Genomic DNA, 24,270 nt, shown 5'->3' on the forward strand with positions numbered 1-24,270 from the left:
TTGGAATTGAAATTTTTATAACTGAAAAACACTGAAAAGTGATATACAGGACAAAACATTTCTGATGACAAATTTTCTGGAACATCTCTGTGCAATACTTTTCCGCCCTTGAAACAACACTCATTTTGTTTTCTCAGCTGTACAGTACTTCAAATGAATGCGAAACCAAACGAAAAGTTCAGTACGGGGAATATTGCACATGAGCTCTTCTGTTCTTCGTCAGCTGGGTACGTGCTTCTCTGCATTTCATGTTCATAGTCAGAACAATTTGTGATCGCTTTGTCTGAGGATAAACTTTCTGCACCTGAGCTAAAAAAAAATTACACATTTTCACTTTTTTTGCGTAAGGTTCAATCAGCTATTTTTTTTTTTCACAACTCGAAGCAAGGAAACAAAATTTTAAAAAATGAAAAATCTCATTAGGAAATATTTCAATCAAAATCATTTCAGAACAAATTTTCATCATTTGAGAATGAAAATATCCAAAACGTTCTTCACTGAAACATGAAGACACATACCTTCACTTGCACAAGCACACATAATCAAAATTCATTCAATCTTCAAGCTGCTTGTGCACAATTCTCTTATGGACACTCAAGCATTCTTGTACAAAAATATTAAACATGCATGCTTCTCAAGCTTACAGGTGTGTGTATAGTTGCTTTCAGGGCACACCTATAAACTTAGTGATACATTTTTGAGACTCAAATCAAACTTACCATGCAATGCATCTGAAAATGTATTCTGGTATGTCTGCATCAGTGTTTTGCAAAGTTCATGCATAACCTATGAAGCCTAGATTGTATGCATAGCTTCTACTACTACCCATTTTTAAACAAACTGTGAAAAAGAGTTTTTTTTCTTCTTCCCAGGACTTGGTGATCCTTCTCTGTGTAAGTAAGTAGACATGCTGACATAATTCTGTGATGTCATCGGACTCTAATAAAATAAACAGTGACATATTTACACGGGGGGGGGGGGGGGGGGTTGTCTAGCAGGCAAAGGGTAGCAAATTTTGAGAATAAGTGGCCAAGAAAATTAGTAGAGTAGGAGAATGGCAACAAAATTAGTATAACCCTCAATAAATCCGCCTCTGCTCAGACAACAAGAGACTAGGTCAGTGACTGACCAAAATACTGACAGAGTTTGCAAGCACGTGAATGACCAAACAAGTGACCTACAGAGTGAGGGATCAGGTCAGTGAGTGGCCTAGAGTGTGTGCAAGTATGCAAGTGACCAAAGCAGTGTGCAAGCATGTAAGTGACCAAAACAGTGTGCAAGCATGTGATTGACCACGACAGTGTAAAAGCATGAGAATAACTAAAAGTTATTTTAATACGGAAGAAGTGGGGGGGGGGGGGCCAAGCGGGTTATAGCACAGGGTGGCAAATTCGGGGAAAGAGTAGTCACTACACTAGAATAAAAGGGCAGTAAAATTATTAATTATTTTTCTTAGTACCTTTCTATAAAATTTGAACTAGATTGAACTTTAATGACATTTTTTGATAAACAGTATTTCAAAATGGTGAAAATAACAAATTTTATACTACCGATGTCATTTTTAATCAAAACGTCATTTTCATGTCAAATTTTAAGCAAAATTTGAATTTTAATATTCGAAACATGATTGTAAAAATTTCTATAAATGAAATATTATTTTCTTAGTACATTCAGCTAATCATGATGCAGGTTATGAACTAAAATTTAAAGGATTGTGTGTATAGTATGCTCATACGTTACACTCAAATCTGTTAATATATGTGTATAATATCATATACACAGCAGAATATCATATTAACCCTCTAGCCAAGCAAAAATAGTGGTTCACACATTCTATAAAATTTTGTGGGGTGTGTCATTATTGCATTTTATACACTGTGAATAAAATAAAAGTACCCACAATTTTGTACAGAAAAATTCAAAACCGCCCACAACTGACAGGTTAAAATTTTGTGATGATATAATCAATAAATTTTTCAAAATCATATTTCCAACTCAAGTAAAATGTCAAAATAATAACAACAATAACATTCCTTGTTGAAATTCCTCGCATTGAAATTTTTTATTCACAGATTACTTGACATAAAAACAAAACACCAAGAAAGGGCATAACTTTAGTTCTAAACGTCATAATAAACAAGGCCTGGATCAGAACTAAAAGATATATATATAGGGCTTCCATAAAAAAAATTAATATTTAAGATTTTCTTCCAAAATGTTTTAAACATAGTCAGATACGTTAACGAGACATATGGTCAAAGCAGATGCAAGCCAACCTTGGGACCAACCTCCTCAGTAGAACAATGTTCACTGACGAAAGAGGAAACCCCCCCCCCCAACTTTTTCTCCTCGTAGCTATTTCAAAAATTCAAATCAATTTTATTATTTTCTTATACATGACCATATCAGACATGACCATATCAGAAAAAATGTTATGAAGAAACTTGATAAATTATTAACTTTTTGACCATTTATTTGGTTTTTTTTTCTCATTTGGCAATTAAAATGTTTTTGGTATAAAGGCCCACCTGGGGATTCATCTTATGAATGTGCGGACACCCAAATAAAGCAAACCTTTACAACGACTATCAACAACAAGGTTGCTTCACTTCATTTCAAATTCAACTCCATATTCACTCTTTGGAGATGCTGGCTTTATGTGACATCAATTTGTACCCGATAAGGTCATCATATTCAGAGAAATCTCAAATCAAAAACAAGTACTTTTGAAGGAAAAAAACTTCTGTCATTGTGTTTTTGATGATTCACCGTAATTCCATATTTTATGGTAGAAATCTGTAGAAACTATAGACACACCGTCGTAGTTGGCAAGTATGTACAAGTAATTTCACCAATGTTGAAAGGCTGAATCGACAGCAAATCCTCCCACAAAATATTTTTTGTGACTTGACGCAATGGTGACAATTTACATCACGCTTGTGACGTCATTTTGCTGATTAAAAACTATAACATAGTCTTTTTCCTGTGGGTGAATTCTTTGCAAATTATTTTTTCTTCCCAAAGTAGGGATTTTTTACAATCACTGTCAAAATTCTGGATGTATAAGAATTTTTCAAGAGTTCAGAAGAATGGAGTAGAAATTCTGGAGCCTCTTCCCCTCGGAAAATCTGTGAGACTTGGCAGCTATGTCTTGAGATACTTTAAAAAGAGTCGAGGACAATCAGCATGTCACACATGTAGTACAAATGGCAAGCCCCATCTTAAACACAAACCAGAAGCGATTTCCTTGGGAATATTTTAAAACTAGGCTGCCTAGTAGTTAGGGAACTAACTTCTTACCTTACAGGTCTGGGTTCAAATCCTGGTTCGGATATGGATGCCTACTAACACTAACAAATTCCCTGGACAGATCTCTTGGGAATATGTGAGGACCAATAATAAATAAAAACTGGTTTAATTAGCTAATATTGATTATTTCAACAGTGGTGGGAGAAAATATGGGGGTCGTACTCTAAAACAAATTCACGTGTCAATTAAACAACCTGCTGTTGAACATTCAGAACTTATCGGCACCATCAGGTCTCAGATTCTTTTTGAAACTAAGTGACAGATATGCAATTTTATCAGACAAAAATTTTTTAATAAATTGCAATATTTAACTTACCGATGATTGCATTTAACTTGTTAGAGGGCAAAGACGGCCCACTATTATCACCACCATCATTGCATCCAGATGCTATCTCTCTCAGGTCTGGAAAAAGTGCCTGCATCAGGTTTCTCGTCAGTTTAGCGGGTGTTGGGCCTTGCTTCATACATGAATCTACCAAATCCTTAGGAAGGGTTACATCCTCACCCAAATATACCTGGAATATTATAAAGAAGCAATTCAAGTTTCAAAGAAGCAATTCAAGAGGGGTTTTACCGTATTTGGAGCCCATGTTAGCCTCACTTCACCCAAGCCTATTGTATTAATTCTTGGCAGTTGTGTAATAAATTAAGCTGATGAATTAAAAACAAAGCAGGTAGGAGTAAGAACCCCTCCCCCTAATACTTCACTTGCAAAGACATCTGTTACTTTTTTGAACAATCTCAGAGATGCCGCAATACTGCCAAATACCGGGAATTTCCAAATATTTCTTTAGTAGAAGATAATGAAAGTGAAAGAACGTAGTTATAAGCTGGTAAATTCATCTTTTTTTCAATAAACCTTTTTTTATTGAATGTTTTTAGAAATAAGTTATTTGATTCTTTATACTTTTTTTTTTTTATACATCCTTTGATATTATTACATTTCTTTAATTGTCCATTATAAGCAAAGTCTATTGTAATAGGAAGTCTCTTATAATGAGGTTCTACTGTAGTTCCATCTTGACACAACCGCACCCTCCCGGCAATGAGCTTATATTACGTAAGCAACAAAGCCTGGTTGTGCTCGGTCCGTTCTGGTCTTTAGTTCCATCTGTGAAATTTGATTTTCCGGCTTAAAAAAAAAAGAAATTGCAAACTGCACATTTTTGAGTTTATTGAACCAAAAGTCTATCTCAGTGACTCTGAAAATATAATTTACCAATGAAAAGCTAAGGACTAGCATTACTAACCTTGGAATCATTCTCTTCTCCACTGTCAATGTCATCTGTTTCCTCGTACATATATTCATCATTGTTCTGGTAAGCATTCTTTTGATCGTTTCGTCCTGGTACGTTCTGGGAATTCCAGAAGGACTCCGGTGACTGCTCAATAGGTCGAGCAAATCCCTCGTTGCTGCCGCCACTGCTGACTAGCGCATCACCGCCCTGTCCTCCAGATATTTCCATAGGCGGACTGCTAGACTTGTCGGGTTCCAGCACTGCAACTTCATCATAGAACTCTTCATCTTCTTCGTCTTCTTCCATGGGTGTTGCAGAAGTTGTTGAAACAGCACTCGATGCATTTGCCATATTAGAACTGGAGATGTTTTTATCTGAATTCTTGGAGGATCCATCTTCTGCACTATTTTCCTGGTTGAATGGAATTTTCGAAATACTCGAAGATATGGCCGCCTTGTCACCTCCTGACTGCTGTTGCATTTGCAACTTTTGATCACAACCTGATTTGGGTGTTACTAGGGATAACGTGAGACCAGATGGAAGAGTAATTCCAGTTGGCATTTTGACGGGGGCATTATCAGTGATTTCTGTAACAGTACATTTCGACACTGTTGCAGAACTACTTGTGGGGACAGGTTGTTGAGTTGCTAAACGCTGCCTACTAACATTAGCAGCTGATGCATTAGGCATTAATGTTGATGATCGGTTCGCAGGTGTAGTGAAGGCCGATTGACCTTTATGCCCGCCAACAGGAGCAACATTTGCTGGGGACTGTGAAATATTTGCTTGCATGATCCTCTGCTGCTGCTGCTGTTGTTGCTGCTGTTGTTGTTGTTGTTGCTGCTGCTGCCTCTGGAATGTATTAGGCATATTTCTTTGCATTTGATTGGTAGCCCTACCAGGACCCGCATTTTGCATGTGTAATTGTGAACTTGGCCTTCCCCTCTGCGCTGGTTGCTGTCTAGTTTGAATGTTCACATTTCCACCTTGATTTGCAGCCTTGCCATAAGTTGGCGGCTGCGAAAATGACATGGATGATGATGATGATGACTGTGGCACTAGATTGCTGTTGCGTGGCTGTGATTGCTGTCTAGTTTGATATGGCCGCTGATTTTCTGGTTTATGCCGCTGGCCACCGACTGATACGACAGGGGTACTAACAGTCTGAGTTAACATTGGTTGATCGGGAGGTGGAGAAGGGATTTCAGTTTTTATGACAACATTGGTAGATCGCATTATCGTAACTGTTTTTCCAGCATGCATTCGATCAGTGGTCGTGATACTAGAAGCTATATGTGTAGGTTGAGAAACACTGGTTGCACTTGCACCTGCTCTAGTATTTGATGCCATATTCATAGCACCTGGATTAGAGCTGGGTCTTGGACTAGAAGCTGAAAAAGGATTTGGAGTAGAACGTGGACTAGCTTGAGCCGAACTGGTACTTGCAGTTGACCTTGGAACTGTCTGAGCTCTCGACGCTTGTGCTAAAGGCTGTGGAGGAGTCGGTGAGCTAATTACAGGCTGAGGCTCCTTGAAAGTTGACAACACAGATGTCATATCCCCCAATAATTTCTTAAATTCTGAACAGGAAGATGTTAAGTCTGTAAAAATGAATGGGGGAAAAAGGTTTACTATGAAATAAGGTATCAATCATCAATAATTTAATCAATCAATCATTTGAAAATTAGAAAATCAAACTTTTAAAAAGATAATAGTGGAAATGATAAATTAATAACCTTCCCAAAAAATTAGGGGTGATAGTAGTCCTATACATCAAAACAAACAATATTTGCAATGGGACTTAGAGCCACACATTCCACTCATAGTGCCAGAAAAAATTAGAGTAAATTTGATATCACTCAGTGGTTTGGGCTATACTTGCACATCACATTCAAGGAATACGTGAAAACATTAATATTCAAGATATTGATACAACCTTGAATCATTGAAGATTTCATTGTTGTTGCTAACAAGATCACTACCGCATCAAGTCTATGAGAGGGATACATGAGATGTACAGGAGCTGTGCAATGACACCCTTAGATGGCACTGTTTTTTGGATTTTAAATAGGCCTAGATCATAAATACTTTTCATTTGATCCTCTTTGATCATCTTTGTCGCACCACTGTCATTTTCTGCACACGAGGGCTAATTAGACCAGGACCTACAATTTATTGCTGATTGCGAACGGCAGGCTTGTTTTTTTATACTCATCAAGAGGTTGGCGCGCTAACCCCTCGATGGGGAACTCCCTGCGGTAGCAATTTTTTACTGCGATCAAATCGCCGTTTTTTGTTGTACTCCTGTGTCAGGAAAGTTTTCTAACAAGGACGAACCCGCGACACCTCTAAACATCCTTTGGTACTTCAGGCGAGCATCTTATCGACCGGGCTACAGCGCCCCATAAAAACTTTTCATGTTACTTATATGTATATATTGGCTAGCTATGAGTGAAATTTTCTTTTTACCATCAGGATGTATTCTTTTATTTCTCGTTTTGAAATTTATATTTAGACTCTTTCCTCATCTTTGCACAACCCCCCCCCCCATAGGTTAAGAATCACTGCACCCCTTATGTATATTACTCCAAGCATTAGATGAGAATTGAATAGGCCACGTTGGATGATTTCATTATTTTCTTTTAGGTAAAGTGACTGTGCATCAAAATCATACATTAGCGACTGTGCTTTCTCATTTGACGTCTTTAGCACCATTTGACTTACTAGAAATTTCACAAAAATGCCACCGGCGCTGCACTCAATGGCATTTTCATCTCAGTGTTTTGTTATGAAAACTTAAGGTACTCAAGCGCTCACAGTATTCTGTTGAAGGGATCAAGCACTCCAGCATTTATTTAAAAAACTGATTTTTTTTTCATGCATTGAGCTGAAGCTGAACACCTACAGGTATAGAGCACTTCAGAAGCCGGGAAGTATACTATGGTCCTGCAGGGGCTCTGGGCAGGCTCTATTAATCTTTCTGCACATAATTCAATTGCTGCACAAACTCAAATCTTTCATTTTCGCATTCATTTTTCTAATTTCAAGGCATTTCATGAAGCCATAGCATTTGCATAGCTGCCAACTTTAGAGAATTAGAATTAGGGAGGTTTTTCTGCAGATCCAAATTCTGTACAAAAATCAATAAAAAGGATTTTTTGGAAAACAATGTAGGGACTTTCCATTAATAAAAGTAAAATTGTAGGGATTTTCTCCTTTTTGCAGAAACGTGACACCGTGCAAAAACATTGCACCAAGTTGCCAACCAGTAAGTTAAATTACCTGTCATTACTACTTTCCAATGAAATCATGCCAACAAAACAATTGCCATCGGCTCCAAACAGAACATACAGACACAACTGGACATACGGTCAAAGCAAATACAAGTCATCTCACTAATTTCGGATGTTACAAGGCTGAATTGACGCTGTCTGTTTGATGAATTTTCTCTTTCCCCCTGAAAATGAAATACTTTTTTTGCTATTTTACGCAATGGTGACAATTTATATTACACTTGTAACGTCATTTCAGAGGATTAAAACCAAAAGCATGTCTTTCTTCCAAGTAAATTCTTTGGGAATAATTTTTCCCTAAAACTAGGGATTTTTTACAATCACGTCGAAATTCGGAAGATATAAGAATTTTTCAGGAGTCCGGAAGATGAATTAGAAATTCTGGGAGACTTCGCAACTATGCATTTGAGCATCATTTTTTCATTTTTTTTTAACTTTTATTGAGAAAGTCAGCGTACCCTATGGGCTTAACAAAAATAAAAAAATTAATGTACTGAAGACAATCAAAACACTTTGACGCCATTACCCATCTCCAAGTCTAGGTTTTTTTGTCTTACGGTATCCGAATACCTTTCTTGTCACTTTGTGAACTTTGATGGATTTTTTTGATAAAAAGTGTCCCAAAATGATGAAAGCAGTAATAAATTTTGGACTACCTATGTCATTTTCTATGAAAAAGGTATTTTTATGTCAAATTTTTCAGCAAAACTCATGATTGCAAAAACATTTTTTTGAATGTAATGTTTTGTTATTTTCACAGTACATTTAGCTAGTAATGGTGCAGGTTATGAACCAAAATGTAAGGATTGTATGGCATGCTCATAAGCTACACTCAAATCTATCAATGCATGTGTGTGAATTTTTTGAAATTTCATTCTACATATCTTGTATAAAACTCTGTAATTAGACAAATATATGAGATAGACCTAGACTTTGGTTCATAACATAACTCTTAATAATATATACAGCAGAATATTGTATTAAAATCCCATAATGATACAAGGAACAGATTTTTTGAAATCATGTTTCAAGTTCAAATAAAATGTCAAAAATAGCATTCTTCGTTAAATGCATTTAAAATTTTTATTCACAGATTACTTTGTAAAAAACATAACACTAAACTAGACGTAACTTTGGTTCTCAGCATCATATAAACAAATAAGGCCTATTTTTAAGTCATGAAGAATAGGGCTTTCATAAAAATAAAAAAAAATCGACATTTGCTTCCAAAATGATATTTTAAACAGTCAAATACCTCAATTTTGTAAATATGTATTTGCTGTAATTTCCAAATGTTTTATCTACGAAAAATATTATGAGCATATGGGGTTAATATATAGTTACAATTGTGTGAATAATATTCAATAAGGAAAAAGTATTTGAAATCACAATCAAAAATTGATGAAATGAATAAAATTATTAATATGATATGATTGAAAAATTATAAAAGAAAATAAACTTTAAAATATACAAAGAATTTTTTTTATACAAGGTTTGAAGCATATGTTTTGAGAGCAAAATGACACAGACGGAATGGTAGAAACGGCTAGGTGACAAAAATCTATTAGTGCCAAGACAGTATATACTAGCAACCCAGGAGAATTCTTCCCTTTTCCCCAGAATCAAAATGGACACTCTTTACAGTAAGAGGGACATTCCGAAAACTCTTGTGATAGTTTTAACACTATAATTGTTTTAAATTAATTATATGCACAAAAGTTATTCACACCAGGACTGGACAAATCTTCAAAACTTTACATGCTCGACATGCAACTTAAAATAATATGTGCCCGCATCAATATTTTATAAGCCAACATCCGCCATATGGTTTTAAAACATAAGTGTGCATAAGTGCCCAGTTAGTTCCATAACCTAAAAATCTCTATAATTTTGATTATTTCACCTTGAATGCTTTTCTCCATGCCATGCCTTAGATCTTGAAGATATCTTATGTCTTCTTCCTGTTGGAGAATCTTACCAACCAAATCATCTTTAGTCAGATTCATCAGCTCCTCATACCGATCACCAGATTCTATGTCCTAAATTAGAAAAAAGTAAAATACAATAGTCGGACTCACTTATAACAAACACGGATATTACAAATCATTACATGTAAAAAAGTTTTTCTGTGTCCCGTGAATTTTGTATTGCTTATCCATCAGGGTTTAAGCTGGATAAAAAATTCCTTTCGCAAAAAAACGAAAATGGGTGGAAAAGCTTTAGCAAAATGCTGCAATGCCAACAAGGGCGTAGGGTGAAATTCGGCAATGTGAAAAAATGGCCGAAAAAAGGGAAAAAGATGACCAAATCTATTGTTCTATCACTTTGCCCCCCCCCCCCCCGAACAAAATTTCTGGCTACGCCCCCGAATGCTTATATAATGATTGATGGTTGGACGTCTACTCGTTGCATACCTCCTGTATGCATTTTTGCGAAAGTTGTTGCTACTTTTTTCGCATTCTATGGTTTTCTTCCACATTTTGCGAAAAATGCGACCGTAGTTTAAACCCTGTTATCCATACTATTTTAATTGCTTATAACAAACACTGATTTCAGCAAAGTACAAGCCTATAAAAAAATTTTCAACTGACTTTCAAACATGGAATTGTCACAAAATTTCTTTATAATCTTATCTAAAACTTCTTATCTGTAAATTTAATTTTCTACAGCTGATAATGTCTCCTTTCTATCCTTGGAAGACATTTTAGTAGGGCTGTTTTGGGTACTGTAAAATCCTTTTGCTTTTTTCCCCCTACTTTTTTTTTGTTAAGTCTTATTTTGTTAGCAGATTCTATTTCTATTCTAATCTTATTTTGTTGGTAATAAATGATTGAGGGGTTATTTATTACGAAGAATCTAACCTTCCAACCACCTTTAGTGCACATTTGTTATTCTCAAGTTAGATTTGATGTTGGTAGCGATGTTTTCATCATGTGCAAATTAATTTTGAGAATGACCAAGTGCAAAATGCTACTCTTCACATTACTTAAAAAATTGTAGCTATACAGTTGGGTGAAAACCAAAATGTTTTTATAACCAAAAGAAAATATATTACATTTTTGCATGCTTATTTGGCAAAAATGATTTAAATACAAACGTTCCCACACAAATGTAGGAGAAAAAAAACACATTTTTGTTGATATTATGTGATCATTTTATTAAATTTCTAATCCTTATTAGCATTACTATTTTACTCTATTCATTTATAGAAAACTCAGATTTCTGAAAGTGTGTATCTTGCATTTGCAATGTTTTATTTTGCAAAAACACATAATTTTTCAAATGGGTACGGATATAAATAAGTTAACGAATAGTTTCACTATTTGGGATTTTTTCGACTTCGTTAGCAGGTCCATCTATATTAAGCATTTGTACATCGTCACAAATGGTCTTTAAGGGTGTAAGTCAAATTTCAATTTGTTCAAATTGTTATTTGCGAAAAATAACAATTTATTAGAAATGATCAAAAATTATGTTATTTTGAGGAAAAACCTTTCTCTGGAACTTGAGTGACTTTTCTGAAATTTCAGAGAAATATTCACTTTGAGTACAAACAAAGATTTGTTCAGGCTACGTAGAATTTTCACATCACGTAAAAATTCTACTGAAAGAGTTAGATCAAGGGTTCTTAACCTTTCTCAGCTGCGACCTATCAGTCTATTTTTGATTAGAAAATTTATTAAATATTCCTCATTAACACTAGAACCTCTATGTCTCAGAAATACAGTCGGTAATACAGGTAACATGCAATTTTTTATTTTAGTCAGTATTCTAGGGTTAATCAAATTTTTAGTTTCAGAACTTAGTAAAACCAGTCCATGGCTGGGTCAAAAGGGAGCCGAGCCCAAGAACCAGAAATTGAACAGAGTATCCAAAATTATTGAAAACTTTCATTAATTCTAAAATTTTCATAAATTTATTTCTCTCATTAATACTTAGTTTCTTTTAATTCATTCTTGGAATTCTCTTTCTTATTAATTTAAAATTCTCTGAATTTTAATTAATTCTGAAATTTTTAATTTTCATTAATTTTTAATTTATTTTTCTCATTACCTTCAAATTTTCAATTATGTATTTCTACCATTGATTTTCAAGTTCTCACCAGTTCTGAATTTTTAGGAATTTTGGTTTAGTTTGTTCATATTTTTGGGAAAATATTTGGCGCTGACCTGTCCCAAAAAATTCTGTATATAAAATTCCGGCCCAAGAGGGTCCCAAAAATATCTGGATCCCAGCCCAAGTCGCCAAAATTCCCTGAAAACACTGGCACAACAGATAGATTTATAGCCAATCAAGTGTATTTGTAGTGCAAAATTCTGGGTTGCAACCCATAGGTTGAAAAAGCTCCTGAGTTAGATGAACATCGTATAAGGACAGATTTTTTTCCTTTCTCATAAACAGGGTATTCCACAAGCTTTTAAAATTAAATTGCCAACTAAACTGCTGAAAAAAAGAAAACAAAAATAAGAAACAATCTCTCACAAGCGATTTTATTTTATTTTTTATTCATCACACTACCAAATCGATATGCAACACTAAAATGGAAAACTAAAAATACAGAAGCAAAACTTACAGGCACTTGTTTGATGTAATCTTCAAATTCATCGTCCTCGATTTCCTTTTTGATCCATCCATTGATGGAAGGATCATCGTCTTCATTGTCATAATGACCAGTGTCCATTTTTGCCCAACCACTTTTCTTTATTTACCAACGATGTTTTCCTGTGTCACCTTGAACATAATATGAAATATGTTTTAACCAATATATATATAAACAAAGTTATGCATAAAATTAAACATGCAATACTAAAAAGATCTCCACTTAAAAAAGTTGAGTACAGTGATACCTTGGCTAACGAAGATGATTCGTTCCAGAACCACATTCGTCAGTCAAGATCTTCATAAGCAAAAAAGAGATTTCCCATAGGTTCCTATGGAAAATTGTTTGATTCGTTCCAGGTTCTGCCCAAAATTTAAAATTAGTTTAATAAAACATTAAAGAGTGACATAAAAAATATAAAATTAACGCATTCAGACAAAAAGCATTAAATGCTGTTTCTTCCCAAAATTTCTTCCATTTTTCGAATCTGAATATCTCAGCAAATAACTTAGAAAAATTTTTTTAGTTGGCATCAGGAGTGACAGGAAAACAACTTTTTAATTGGGTTTTTGGGCATATTGGGACTGTATAAGAAATTAGCTTTTTTATTTCAATAACTCTGAATACAGCCCCTTGCAACATGAATGATATATCCGAGTACTACACATTATTTGGGTACTTTTTCTAGTTGGAAGTATGCCTCTAGGATCAACAGTTTGCCAGTAAAATGACATACGTCCTGCTACCTATGCACCCTATATAACATGAGAAACTCACTTTTTTTTGTATATTACATATTATTTTTGAACACTAATTTGTAATTAAAATAAAATATTAATAATTTGCAATTTTAAATTTTTACAAAGAGTCTACAGCAGATAATATACAATTTTATGGTACATTTTATCTAGAGATGTAAAATTCTCGAGAATAATCTTTAGGAAAATATTCTCATCAAGGAGAATATTCGAGAATATTCTCCTGTATAGTTACATATAATATCCTTGAATATTCTCTGGAAAGACTACTTTCATAAATTACTGGGGAATATTCTTATAGAAAATAACAAAAGTTATTCTGAAGTTATTAATAATATAGTCCTTGCAGAGAATATTCTCTAATATTGTCCTCGATGAGAATATTCTTCAGTTACTGAAATCTTTCCGGAGAGTATTATCAAGAATATATGTAATAACGTGTATTATAATAAATAATCTAGATAAATAACTTGAGAATAATTATTATTTTCAATAAGAATATTCTCTAGTAATTTACAATAGTAATAGTCCTTTGAGAGAATATTCTCTGTCCCTGTCTTTCTTTTCATTAAGATGGGAATATTGAAGTTTGTAGACCACAATATTAAAAGTTTGAAAGCAAGAAAATTAAACCAACAGGGCTGAATTGCACACCTTTTAAAGAAATGTGAGTGATACAGATTTTAAGTGTATGTGCATTGACGAAAACAACAGTTCTGTATCTTAGAATGAAGGTGATTATATAAGAATAGCTTCCTTTATCAATCAACTTTGGTTTAATTTCTCTTTTGCTATGAACTTATTTCTGAAAATTTATCTAATTTTAAAATAATTTTTTAAGGTTTAATCTTAAATTTTTTCTAAAATCTTTATATAACCAAACTTTTAAAACCTCTCATCATGATCTGGAGAACGAACTGAAAGTTGTCATTGGAGGTGATTATACCAAAAATAGCTTTGTTGTAAATGTTTCAGGCAAAGAAAACTGATTTATATTTCACAATATAAACAAAATCAGTAAAAAAATTTAAATTATCTAAAAAAAAATGAATAATCTTGATTATTCTCCAATTTTTACATTTCTCCGAGAATATTCTCACCTCACATCTCTAATTTTATCCAAACTACTGATTACCTGTGCACCATTTACTAAGCAAAATAGAGCTGATGTTCAAAATATGCGTGATAGAAAATCAGAGAGGAGTAGGTTTTTGACCTCAGAAACTAGCTCAGTCAAAAACTTACTGTCAATGTTGTGTAAGTTTTTTTAACCTCATAAATTGAATAAAAAAAACATTTATGGAGATTAAAGTTTTCATATTTTCAATTACTGTGTAATATTACTGAGTATGAAATATCTCTATTTTGATATTTTAAATTTTCTGATCTACCCAAAATTTTATTTCATACTAAAAATTCTCACGTAGCATCTGTTATATATATATATATATACCAGTATATATATATTTCATACTCAGTAATATTACACTTAAAAAAATTTTAAGTCAGATTAAATGAGATAGTTATAAATAATACACTAACTTAACTTATCTCATTTAATTTGACTTAAAAAAAATTTTCAGAATTTTCAATGAAAGCAGAGCTGGCAGGACTTGATATTGATGTTGATTGTTTTGCGTGTTTAAATACAGCTTCAATCGAGGAAAACATTGTGTTATAAATGCTAGTAAATGCAGTAGAAGTCTGTTATAATGACAGCTCACAATCGCAAGAAAAATTGTTAGGCCTATAACAGACTTCTCGTTATAAGCGAATGTTTTTGTAAAATTAGTTCTTTGACAATCACCTGCAAATCACTCGTTATAAGCCATACTCGTTATAATGGACTTTTACTGCATACCATATAGTCAAACTTAGCCATTCTTACTTATGCACTAAGAATAAGTTATAGGAGTTTCTTAATCATCATATACAATCAGCACTGCCAAATTAAAGGACATTTCAGTCCTACAATTTAGTACAGTGAAACTCTAAGACGGACACTCAGCATTCCGCAAAAAAGTGAGCGTCTGCAAAGGTGACTGCTGAATAGGGGTTGTATGACAGGAAAAGCAGATTTCAGAGGGCGTGTCAAAATAGCAGTTTTCAATGTCACAATAAAATCGTATGCTCAATTTACTTACAATGCCCACAAAACATATACATATACAGTGAAAACTCGCTACAATGATACTCGATATAAAGATTAATCCCTCGACAACAGTATTTTTTCAAACATTGTTTGGAACATCCTATAATATAAAACTTCTCTCAATACAATGACATCCTTTAGTATCCCCTAGTTTGGTTAAACCTTAGCTTCAGAAAAAGTTAAGGTTTTGCAAAACAAAAATATTTTACAGCAAAGCATTATACGAAGTCCTGATAATTGTAAACAAATTATTTCCCATGTTATGATATTGGTCTGTTTCGTTCTTTGCGAAAGTGATAACAATATCCAAATGATAACATCAGTGATTCTAATAAGCAGCATCAATTGCATTAGCACATGCATCCATATTATTGAAAACATTCGTCAACCGAATCTGCATTAATTAACTGAGGCAGAAAAAAATCTATCTTTCCAAGATATCATATCAAAGATATCTTTCCAAGCAAAAAATAAAATAAGAATTCAATTATAGCTATAGCAAGACTCCATCAATAATTTGTAAATACAGTCGAATCCCATTATAATGAACTCCAAGAGACCGGAGAAATCGCTTCACAATAATGAAATTTTGTTATAAAGGAATTTTAGATTTTTATATTATTATTTAAACTTATCTGGGGGATAAAAAAATTTCTGCTAAAATGAGATTTTCGCTGTAACGTTATTTGTTAAAATGGAAACTGACTATTTTCATAAGATTTTAATTCATATTTTTTGTTAATTTTAACAAATAACAAGTAATTTTGGAATACAAGTCTCACATTTTATCAGTAGAGCCGGTTTGAACACATCAAATTGTATGTATACTGAGCATAATTGCAACTTTCTTTAACTTCAGTGTACGTGGTTCTAGCTGTACATCTTGCTTAAAGCAGGACTCGACAAATCCCAGGCGCAGAGTCACCATGCCGAATAAAAAATTGAAATCAGCACTTAATTTTACTTTATGCAGTGATAACTGAATCAAAGTCAGAGGACGGCACAAAATTATTGGAAATTATGTCAGTGTGTCTGCTAGAATGTTAAGGGATGTTCAAGTCCCAGATAGACCAAAGAACACACTATTTAGGGCCGATTTTGTCGGGGGATAATTCTTGGCACCTACACTTTCTTTCGATTTGTCGAGCCCTGGCTTAAAATTAATGAATGAATTTCAACAAACGAAGGAAAATGCTGTTCAACAGGATCATGTGCAGCACCCCACTGAAGAAATTTCACAACAACAAAAGAAATTACATCTCTTATCAAATCACTGCCATATAAACAAATACTCTAATTAAACTAATGGATGCTAATACAAATACTAAAACTAATACTTGCTATCTCAGGATGTAATATGGGTGGGGCTACTTTTCTTTGGCTTCAAGGAAAATAAAGGTGAATATTATAAAAGACGGGGGGAATGACACCCTCACACATCTAGTTAGCAATTTCACTATCTGCGTGTAACTGAAATTCACTGAGCTAGATGTAATCTACATGCTTGAAAACAACTTTCCTTCTATAACTGTGCTAGTAAACTGGACAAATATAATTCAATCTCAAAGCTCAATTAAATTAAGCAAGTTTACTAGATATTCTCTGGTGAGCAAACAGGTTTTAACAAGGAAACCAAGATTCAATCGCACACAATCAGCTAAGCCTTACTAGTAAAATTGCTTACTACATGTGAGCGAACACTTTATTTCCCCCCCCCCTTTTATTTTTATTGTCATCTTTCTCTTTTGCTGCAAGTCAAAGAGAGTAGAGAGAAAAGCAAGCACATCTATTTTTCAATCAGGAGATGATGGCAAAAAACACCGGTGAGTAACAATAAAAGTAGCCCACCCTTGAACTTCGCTAGCATAGCGAGTACTGTTTACTAGGTAATGCTACTACACATAGACTTCAGTAGTTGAGACTTAATATCTCTCATCATATTAGTTAGATATCTCTACAGCGGTCAAGAAAAGACAGCTACTGCCATTATAGATAGAACTTCATTTCACCACTAAACTAAGAGAAGGAGAAAACTAGAACATTTGTATTTTAGGAATTTGAGTGTCTCGACAAGATGAGGAATTTCAACAACCTGCGATAAACAGTTTATGTGTAATCGCGTGTCAGAGTAGCCTTAGTGGTCAAAATTACTGCACCTTCTAGTGTTGAAAGATCGGTCAAGCCTTACATGGCACTGTTTTGAATGTCGACGAAGGATCACTGATTCACATTAAAGCCCAAAATACCAGAATCCCCGAATACCACTGACCCAAAGCATCTGATTACTACTGATAGTGTCAAAATATTTTCCATATTTTCTTGGCTACAAGCTCCTCAGTATTGAAATATGTTATTTTCCAAGAAATTAAAATTTGTAGGCCTCAATAAAATGAAATTGTTTATAATATGCAAACTATAAGTGATAATATAATAAACTTTAAGTGTTTCTTTTTGTCCAGGGTAATTAATATTCTTGGTCAACTAGGTACAATATTAATACAAATTAATTAATTCAATCAATTAAGTAACTACTAAATTAAACTAATTCAAATTGAATTAAATTTAATTCTATCAATTATATCTCTATATGGATATGTCCATTGAATGAATTTTCTATAAGAATTTAATAAATGAAAGCAACTGTTGTATTTTTAACTTAATAAATATTGCGATGTTCTCGTATTTGTGCCAACAAATGTTTTTTTTGTGCGATTTGTTTTCCTCACAAATGATTGGCGATCAGAAAAAAAATTACGATTTTTTTCCTCGGGAAAAAAAAAAACACACCGTGAAGTAACTGCCAACGCGACATTTCGCGAGAAAAAAAAACCAAATCACGATGTGTTCATGAAACCAAACGGTGTTCGTATAGCGGTGTGGAGGTGCTGCCGCGATGTGTTGGGACGAGATTATTTCTCCAATACGATGTTTTTCCCCCCGGCGATGTTTCGTCTACTTCGCATTATCGTCACCATGCTGCTCAATTCTCCCCCACGCGATATTTTAACGCGATGTTTTACACATCGCTTTGGAACGGCGGATGAAATCTCTGAGAAGCTCATATATAAAAAAAAAAAATACGTGAAATTATTTACCGTTCCCTGCCACGACGTTTTGTTCACCGCGAAATCAATAACTATTTCTTCGTCGAAGATTTATCTTGCACTAACATACGCCGCCATTTTCTCTTCAGTGTTATGTGTTGACATCACAAGCTCCGCCCACCGCCATGGGCTCGTATAACGGGATTGGCTGAGATTGATTGTTTACTTATGAGAGGGAGAGTTGCCAAACTCCATTCGAGGAGGTATTAAAAATATGTAGCAGCATCCTAGAGTATGAAATATTTAAAAAAACGGCATGGTGGAAGAATTTTCAAATTAATTTTTCCAATTTTCATCGATTTATTTTAAAAAGCGATTTCGGAGAGCAGCGTTCTTCCCACTGAAGAGGCTTTTAATTAAATTTTTACTACTTGATATTTCCCCCCCCCCCACTCTACTTTTTTCGCATCAAGCACAATTTTATGAAAATTTTTCGATTCATTGAACCTGTATTTTATTTTGCATCCACAATTCTGGTCTTTCCCCCCCCCCCCGAATCACTACCGTTTTACCTTTACCTGCACGAAATTGCGAGGTGCTGTCACCTATCTTTCAAAGAAGAAATTAGAAACCGACAGTGAATTTGAGTATTAAAGGCATAACTTCTTTCTTTTGAAAGAGTACCTTTTTTCACCCTCACACTAGAGCCGGACAAATCGATATCCTGAAAAGCCTGGGGCATGTAAAAATTCTTACCAGGCATGTATTTTTTTCAACCACATACCCAGGGCTGGACTGAAGCAGGCGCGATTGCTCCGGGCCGCAAACTATTAGGGGACATAAAAAAAAATGTTTTTTTTTTAATATAGGTTTCATGTAATATTTTACGACTGCTTTAAAAATCCTGAAATTGACTTTCTATTGATCTAATGATGTCAACACACACAAACACATATGGTAGCGAATGGGGGTCCCCAAATCCCTGAACGCAAGGCCATTTTAAGAGCATCATGGGCTCCCAGGTCAAGTGATTTTTCTCGGGCCTTACTTGACACATTCTTAAAAATTTGACAGTTTTCATTTTTGTAAGCTCACCCCCTTCTCTTGAGATCCCCTGGGCTGTACCCAGGTCGGCCCCATGCATTAATATGGCACTGCTTGAACAGGGGCCTTGATTTTTGACAGAACCAGAACTAAGATTTTTAGCTGGCTCCTTATATTGATTTTCAAGAAAATGTAGTCTTAATTATTGGAAAAATATGAGACCCATATCTTAGCCCCTCCCACCAGAGCACTCTCAGCCTTTCCCACATGGGAGCCATGGTCTTTACAGCACTGTGAGCCCTCAAGAAAAGAGAATCTCTAGCCTATCATCCTATCAGATTTGAAGTTCCAGCCACCCCGTTTCAGAATCTTATTTCATGTATAAGATATTACTTTGTTTTGCATGTATCTCACGTTAATGTGAAGCTCCTTATCCACCCGCACTATCCAGTATGCCCATGCATTATGATGGGCCTGCTTTCTAGGGAACATCCCTGAAAATTATTTTAATGGGTCCGAATTCCAAGACTGGCAGGGCCCTTGAATTGCATTTCAGAGCAAAAATGAGTTAACCTCTGGGCCTAACCCCTATCACATCTGTCTTGCAATATTGAAGAGGGTTCATGAAATAATCATTTATGTGTCATTTTCCAAAATTTTAGGTGTTTGACTTGAGTGTCAGTGACAGCGCTGATGCTACGAAACAAATCAAAAAATCGTCAGTTTTCACACATTGTAACTTTGATATTTCAGAATCACATAGAATACAGATACATCACATTCACCATATGTCCCACGTTATTTTATAGAATCAATAAAATTCATTTTTAGATATCTTGTTGCGTTTTGTGCTGCACTCAGATGGCAAAAACCCATGCCTCGACTATGTTGACACTTTTCCCTGTCATCATTTATCACATGGATAATGATTTTCCCAGTTTCTCATCAACTTTTAGTATGCATATGATAAGTTTTTAATTATCAAACTAAGCTCAATGTACTCATTAAAAAATGTTTTTAGCTCCTCGCCATCCGAATTTGCTTAAACCCCACACACCAAATCACCATGGTGACTATAAAATCTGTGTTGGTGCCTAAAATTCTTTATTCGATTGAAAAATCGAACACAAATTTTCTGATTTTACAACAGTGCTTCTTTCAACATAGGAAGGGATATGAAAGCTATTTAATGTCCTATTGTTTTAAAAAAACCAGTCTGATATAATAATTTCCAGAGCGAATAGAATGATTTTCAGAGTCGATTAAATAGCATGTTGTATATTGTAAAGCAACCATTTGTGGCATGTTTAAATTAATAATGTACAAAATATTTCAGAGGCGTGGAGTCAAGTGCACTATAGCCTAAGGCTGTAAGTTTGGAATTGCTGCAAATTTTAATAATTGGTAACCAAGAACATCAAATTGGAACGGGTGAGGGTGGTAAAACTTGAACAATCTACAAGCAGCAAAGCCATAAATCCGCCTATAATTTCATTACAACGTTTGACAGATCAAAGATGTCATATTCATAGATGATTTCTTTGGATCAACACAGATAGATCCCTTGGATGGATTTTCTTTGTTTTGTGCAATGTAAGTTTGTTGATGTGATGAATAAAATCTAAAAAAACAACTTTAAAAAAACTTGATAGAATCGAACACAATATTAGCAAATAGTATATTCACATTAAGAAACACATTTCATTCAGCATAGAAACGGAAGATAATTAACACTTTTTTTTTCATTTTACTCCATTCATGCATACAGGGCTGCAACTAGAGGGTAGGAGCAGCCAGGTCTGATGTCCGGGGTGCAGGACCAGAAGGGGCACACAATTCACCCTTTTACTATTATTTTCAACATTACAAGGGAGGTGCCAAAATGTGTGCTTGCCCTAGATGACCAAGTATCTATACTTTCGATCCTGCATGATGTCTGGCCCAGAGGGAAAGGCACCACATTCACCTACTTTTACCTACATTTACCCAACCAATTTCCATGGGTTCAAATCTATATCCGGTGATAGATGAGCCTGTTTGGTCATTGGCATGCCTCTTCACTACCTCAAGACAACCACCTTCCACTTCAAAGAGCCACAGAACATTTGCAGATACCTTAGCTTAAGTGCATCCTGAAGCGGGATGATTCAAAATTAAAATATGTAGACTGGTCCGCTTTCTGGATTAAGAGCCATAGTCCTGGAACCAAGCGTGATACAGAACCCACCCATACCATTAGGAGATCTACTAGAAAAAAACGCTAAGTGTACCCAGACAGCAACCTCATGCATCTAGTTTAGAGAGGAGGAACCAGAGTAGCCGAGGATGAAAATTGATCCTTGAAAGCTAACAAAGAACAGTCTATATCTCTTAGCAATAGCCAAGTCCTACTAGTGATTGTGTGGAGTGTGAATCATACAATGAGTACAACGATTAAGAGAAACACTGCTGCAGGGATTGTTACCAACAGGGGGCCACAAAAGAAACCAGATTTATCACAAAAGTGGCCAAAGGGAAACCCAGAATAGAAGATCAAATCATATATATCTGCTTTTTGTTAAGAACTCTTCCCGATTATGAAGATTTATGTAATTTATTAAACCTCCATCATTTTCTTGCGATTTTATTAATAGTTTTTACACTTGTTTATTGATGTGCATGAATGGTCTATGCATTTGCCCATGTACATAAATTTTGTTGAAACTGCAGCAAATGATTAGGTTTCTCAAAGACAGCCGAGTCCTCCCTTTAGGACTATGTGCTTACATCACCTCGTCCTAGTGTGACAGAGCCTGGGTATGTCTGTGTTCCTATCATTATCCTCTGCCCGTGACTAAAGGGGAATGTACAGTCTGCTTTTTGTTTCTTCTCCGAGTACCTTGGCTCAGCGCTGAGTCACAATTACATGACTTCAGAAAGATCCTTTCTCACACCAGGAATAAAACTCAGATCACCTGGGGTGGAAGTCATGAATCTTAATAACTAGACCATGTGGGATAGGGGAATGTAGTTTGCTCCAGGCGGCCATGACACCGAACTCACACTTCCTGTGACCAAAGGGAATGTAGCGTGGCCAGGATACCGTCAAATAGAAGGCTACATCGCCATATGGCAATATCGGCTCATTGTCCTCACGGACTGGACACCTCTGGCAATTTATTTATAAATACCGAAAGATACCAAAAATTTACCCCTTATCCCATGGCTAGAGGGAATGCAGTCTGATCCAGATTCAACACAATATTTACATGACATGAAAATTCAGACGTTTGTCATTTCTACTTCAAAGTTCAAAATATAGGGAGCCGATAGCAGCAGCATCAGTTATTTCATTTCAAAACACAGCAAGTCCTTTGCGGGACACCATGCGTACCAATTCATTAGAAATTCCCCAGAAGAATGATTATGAGATGCATGTACAGTTAAATAGTAATAGGCCCTGCATGCATATTGAGAACAGCAATATGCGTAGCTCACACATGAGAGGAGAGGGGAGGCTGACAAACTGCAGCCCAGGGCAGTGTTTCTTAACCTTTTTGCCTGTGGCCCCCTTTGAACCATTTTTTTTTCTCATGGCTTCCCCTGTCGTCACCCAGAGTTTTCGACCCTCATCTAGGAGCAAGATCCTTTATACGTATTGAATTGATTTTTTCAGTGAATTTATACTGAGCAAAAATTTTGCAAATAAGACACGCCTCCACACAACTGGCTTAGAATTTATTGAGCTCCCTGCTAGTCCGAGTTCTATTCAGGGCTGTCTCAACATCATGGGCAACCTAGTCTTTAATATAAACGCTTTATTTACACCTTAATTTTTCTTCTCAGCTCTCTGCAGCCCTCCAAACCACCTGTCATGGCCCCTTTCTCAATTTTCTTCCGTGGCCCCCCTTGAAGTATCCCAGTACCACTAGGGGGCCATATGGCCCCTGGTTGAGAACCACTGGCCTAGGGAACCCAGTGATGGAAGCCCAGGTCTGGGATATAGCAGTCCCAGAGTTGGGGGAGGAGGCTGGACAAGAGGGGGCGCCGAATTCACCCTTTCTCTTCCTACATCACAAGGGAAATGAGTGTTTGCCCCCAGCTAACAAAGAATCTAGTTGCATCCCTGGCACCCCCCCCCCCTGGAATATGCTTGAAAACAAAGTGGAACATCCACTGGATGAAAATATAAACAGCACATTTCATGACATGCAACATCTTATAACCAAAAAATAGTATAAAAAAATTATCGTAAAAAACATCTACACTCGCAGTAAATTAGAGGGGAAAGCCTCGATCATTACGGTTTTTTATATCGACGCTAATTGCATTTCTATCTCGCATTTGTCACTCATGATATTTGATAATAATGAAAAAAACCGTTGACATTTTCAAATAAAGAATAATATTATCAGTCCATACCTTGCTTGTAATTAGAAGCCTCCAAAGCAATTCGATTCAGCTCAACAGTATCATAAATTTTAAAAAATAAACCGAACTCAAATTTGATAAAAATTTTATAATTTAGCGGGACAAGTCACATCACTAAAAAAAAAACGGAGAGTTAAAAAAAAATAAATAGTTGGCGCTGATTATTATCGCCATGCTACGGGGAAAAAAAAATCCTAATTATCAAAGAAATACAGACGTCTCTGACAGAGTTATCAAAATTCAAATTTATTTAAAAATTATTAAATTAAAACAAAAATAAATTCAACGCTTTGTAATATAATATAAAAAAATTGATAAAGAAGTTTTTGATATTTTATTTGCTGTCTGGCGTTTGTTTTTTTTCGTTTGGCGATCTGAGCGAAGTCGCCAAAGAGAAATATCTCGCCAAAAGGAGGGGAAAA

The 24,270-nt window shown here is 35.2% G+C and overlaps 1 protein-coding gene across 4 annotated transcripts; it reads right to left on the reverse strand.

Moving 5' to 3' along the window:
* Positions 1 to 24,051, reverse strand: LOC149090189 (uncharacterized). Of its 4 annotated transcripts, none has more exons than XM_089232562.1 (6): positions 23,840 to 24,051; positions 12,414 to 12,571; positions 9,744 to 9,879; positions 4,560 to 6,148; positions 3,626 to 3,824; positions 1 to 309 (listed from the first exon to the last, which is right to left on the reverse strand). In XM_089232562.1, the coding sequence occupies exons 2-6, from the start codon at positions 12,519 to 12,521 to the stop codon at positions 179 to 181; spliced, it is 2,163 nt and encodes a 720-aa protein (XP_089088688.1). In that variant the 5' UTR covers positions 12,522 to 12,571; positions 23,840 to 24,051; the 3' UTR covers positions 1 to 178. The 4 variants fall into 4 exon arrangements, with proteins under 4 accessions (XP_089088688.1, XP_089088679.1, XP_089088702.1 ...); XM_089232553.1 differs by lacking the exon at positions 23,840 to 24,051 and adding an exon at positions 18,446 to 18,584; XM_089232576.1 differs by lacking the exon at positions 23,840 to 24,051 and adding an exon at positions 18,138 to 18,365.
* Positions 24,052 to 24,270: the final 219 nt, after the last annotated feature.

This window comes from Pholcus phalangioides, unplaced genomic scaffold (genome assembly GCF_987345545.1).
Source record: "Pholcus phalangioides strain wild (caught in Gottingen) unplaced genomic scaffold, Ppha-v1.0 ptg000001l_1, whole genome shotgun sequence".
NCBI classification, from domain to species: Eukaryota; Metazoa; Arthropoda; class Arachnida; order Araneae; family Pholcidae; genus Pholcus; species Pholcus phalangioides.

Coding starts and splice junctions, on each gene's coding strand:
- LOC149090189 (XM_089232562.1), bottom strand. CDS start 12,521: ATGGACACTGGTCATTATGACAATGAAGACGATGATCCTTCCATCAAT. Junction 9,880..12,413: donor ATTACATCAAACAAGTGCCT/GTAAGTTTTGCT, acceptor TTTCTAATTTAG/GACATAGAATCTGGTGATCG. Junction 3,825..4,559: donor GAGAAGAGAATGATTCCAAG/GTTAGTAATGCT, acceptor ATAATATTCCAG/GTATATTTGGGTGAGGATGT.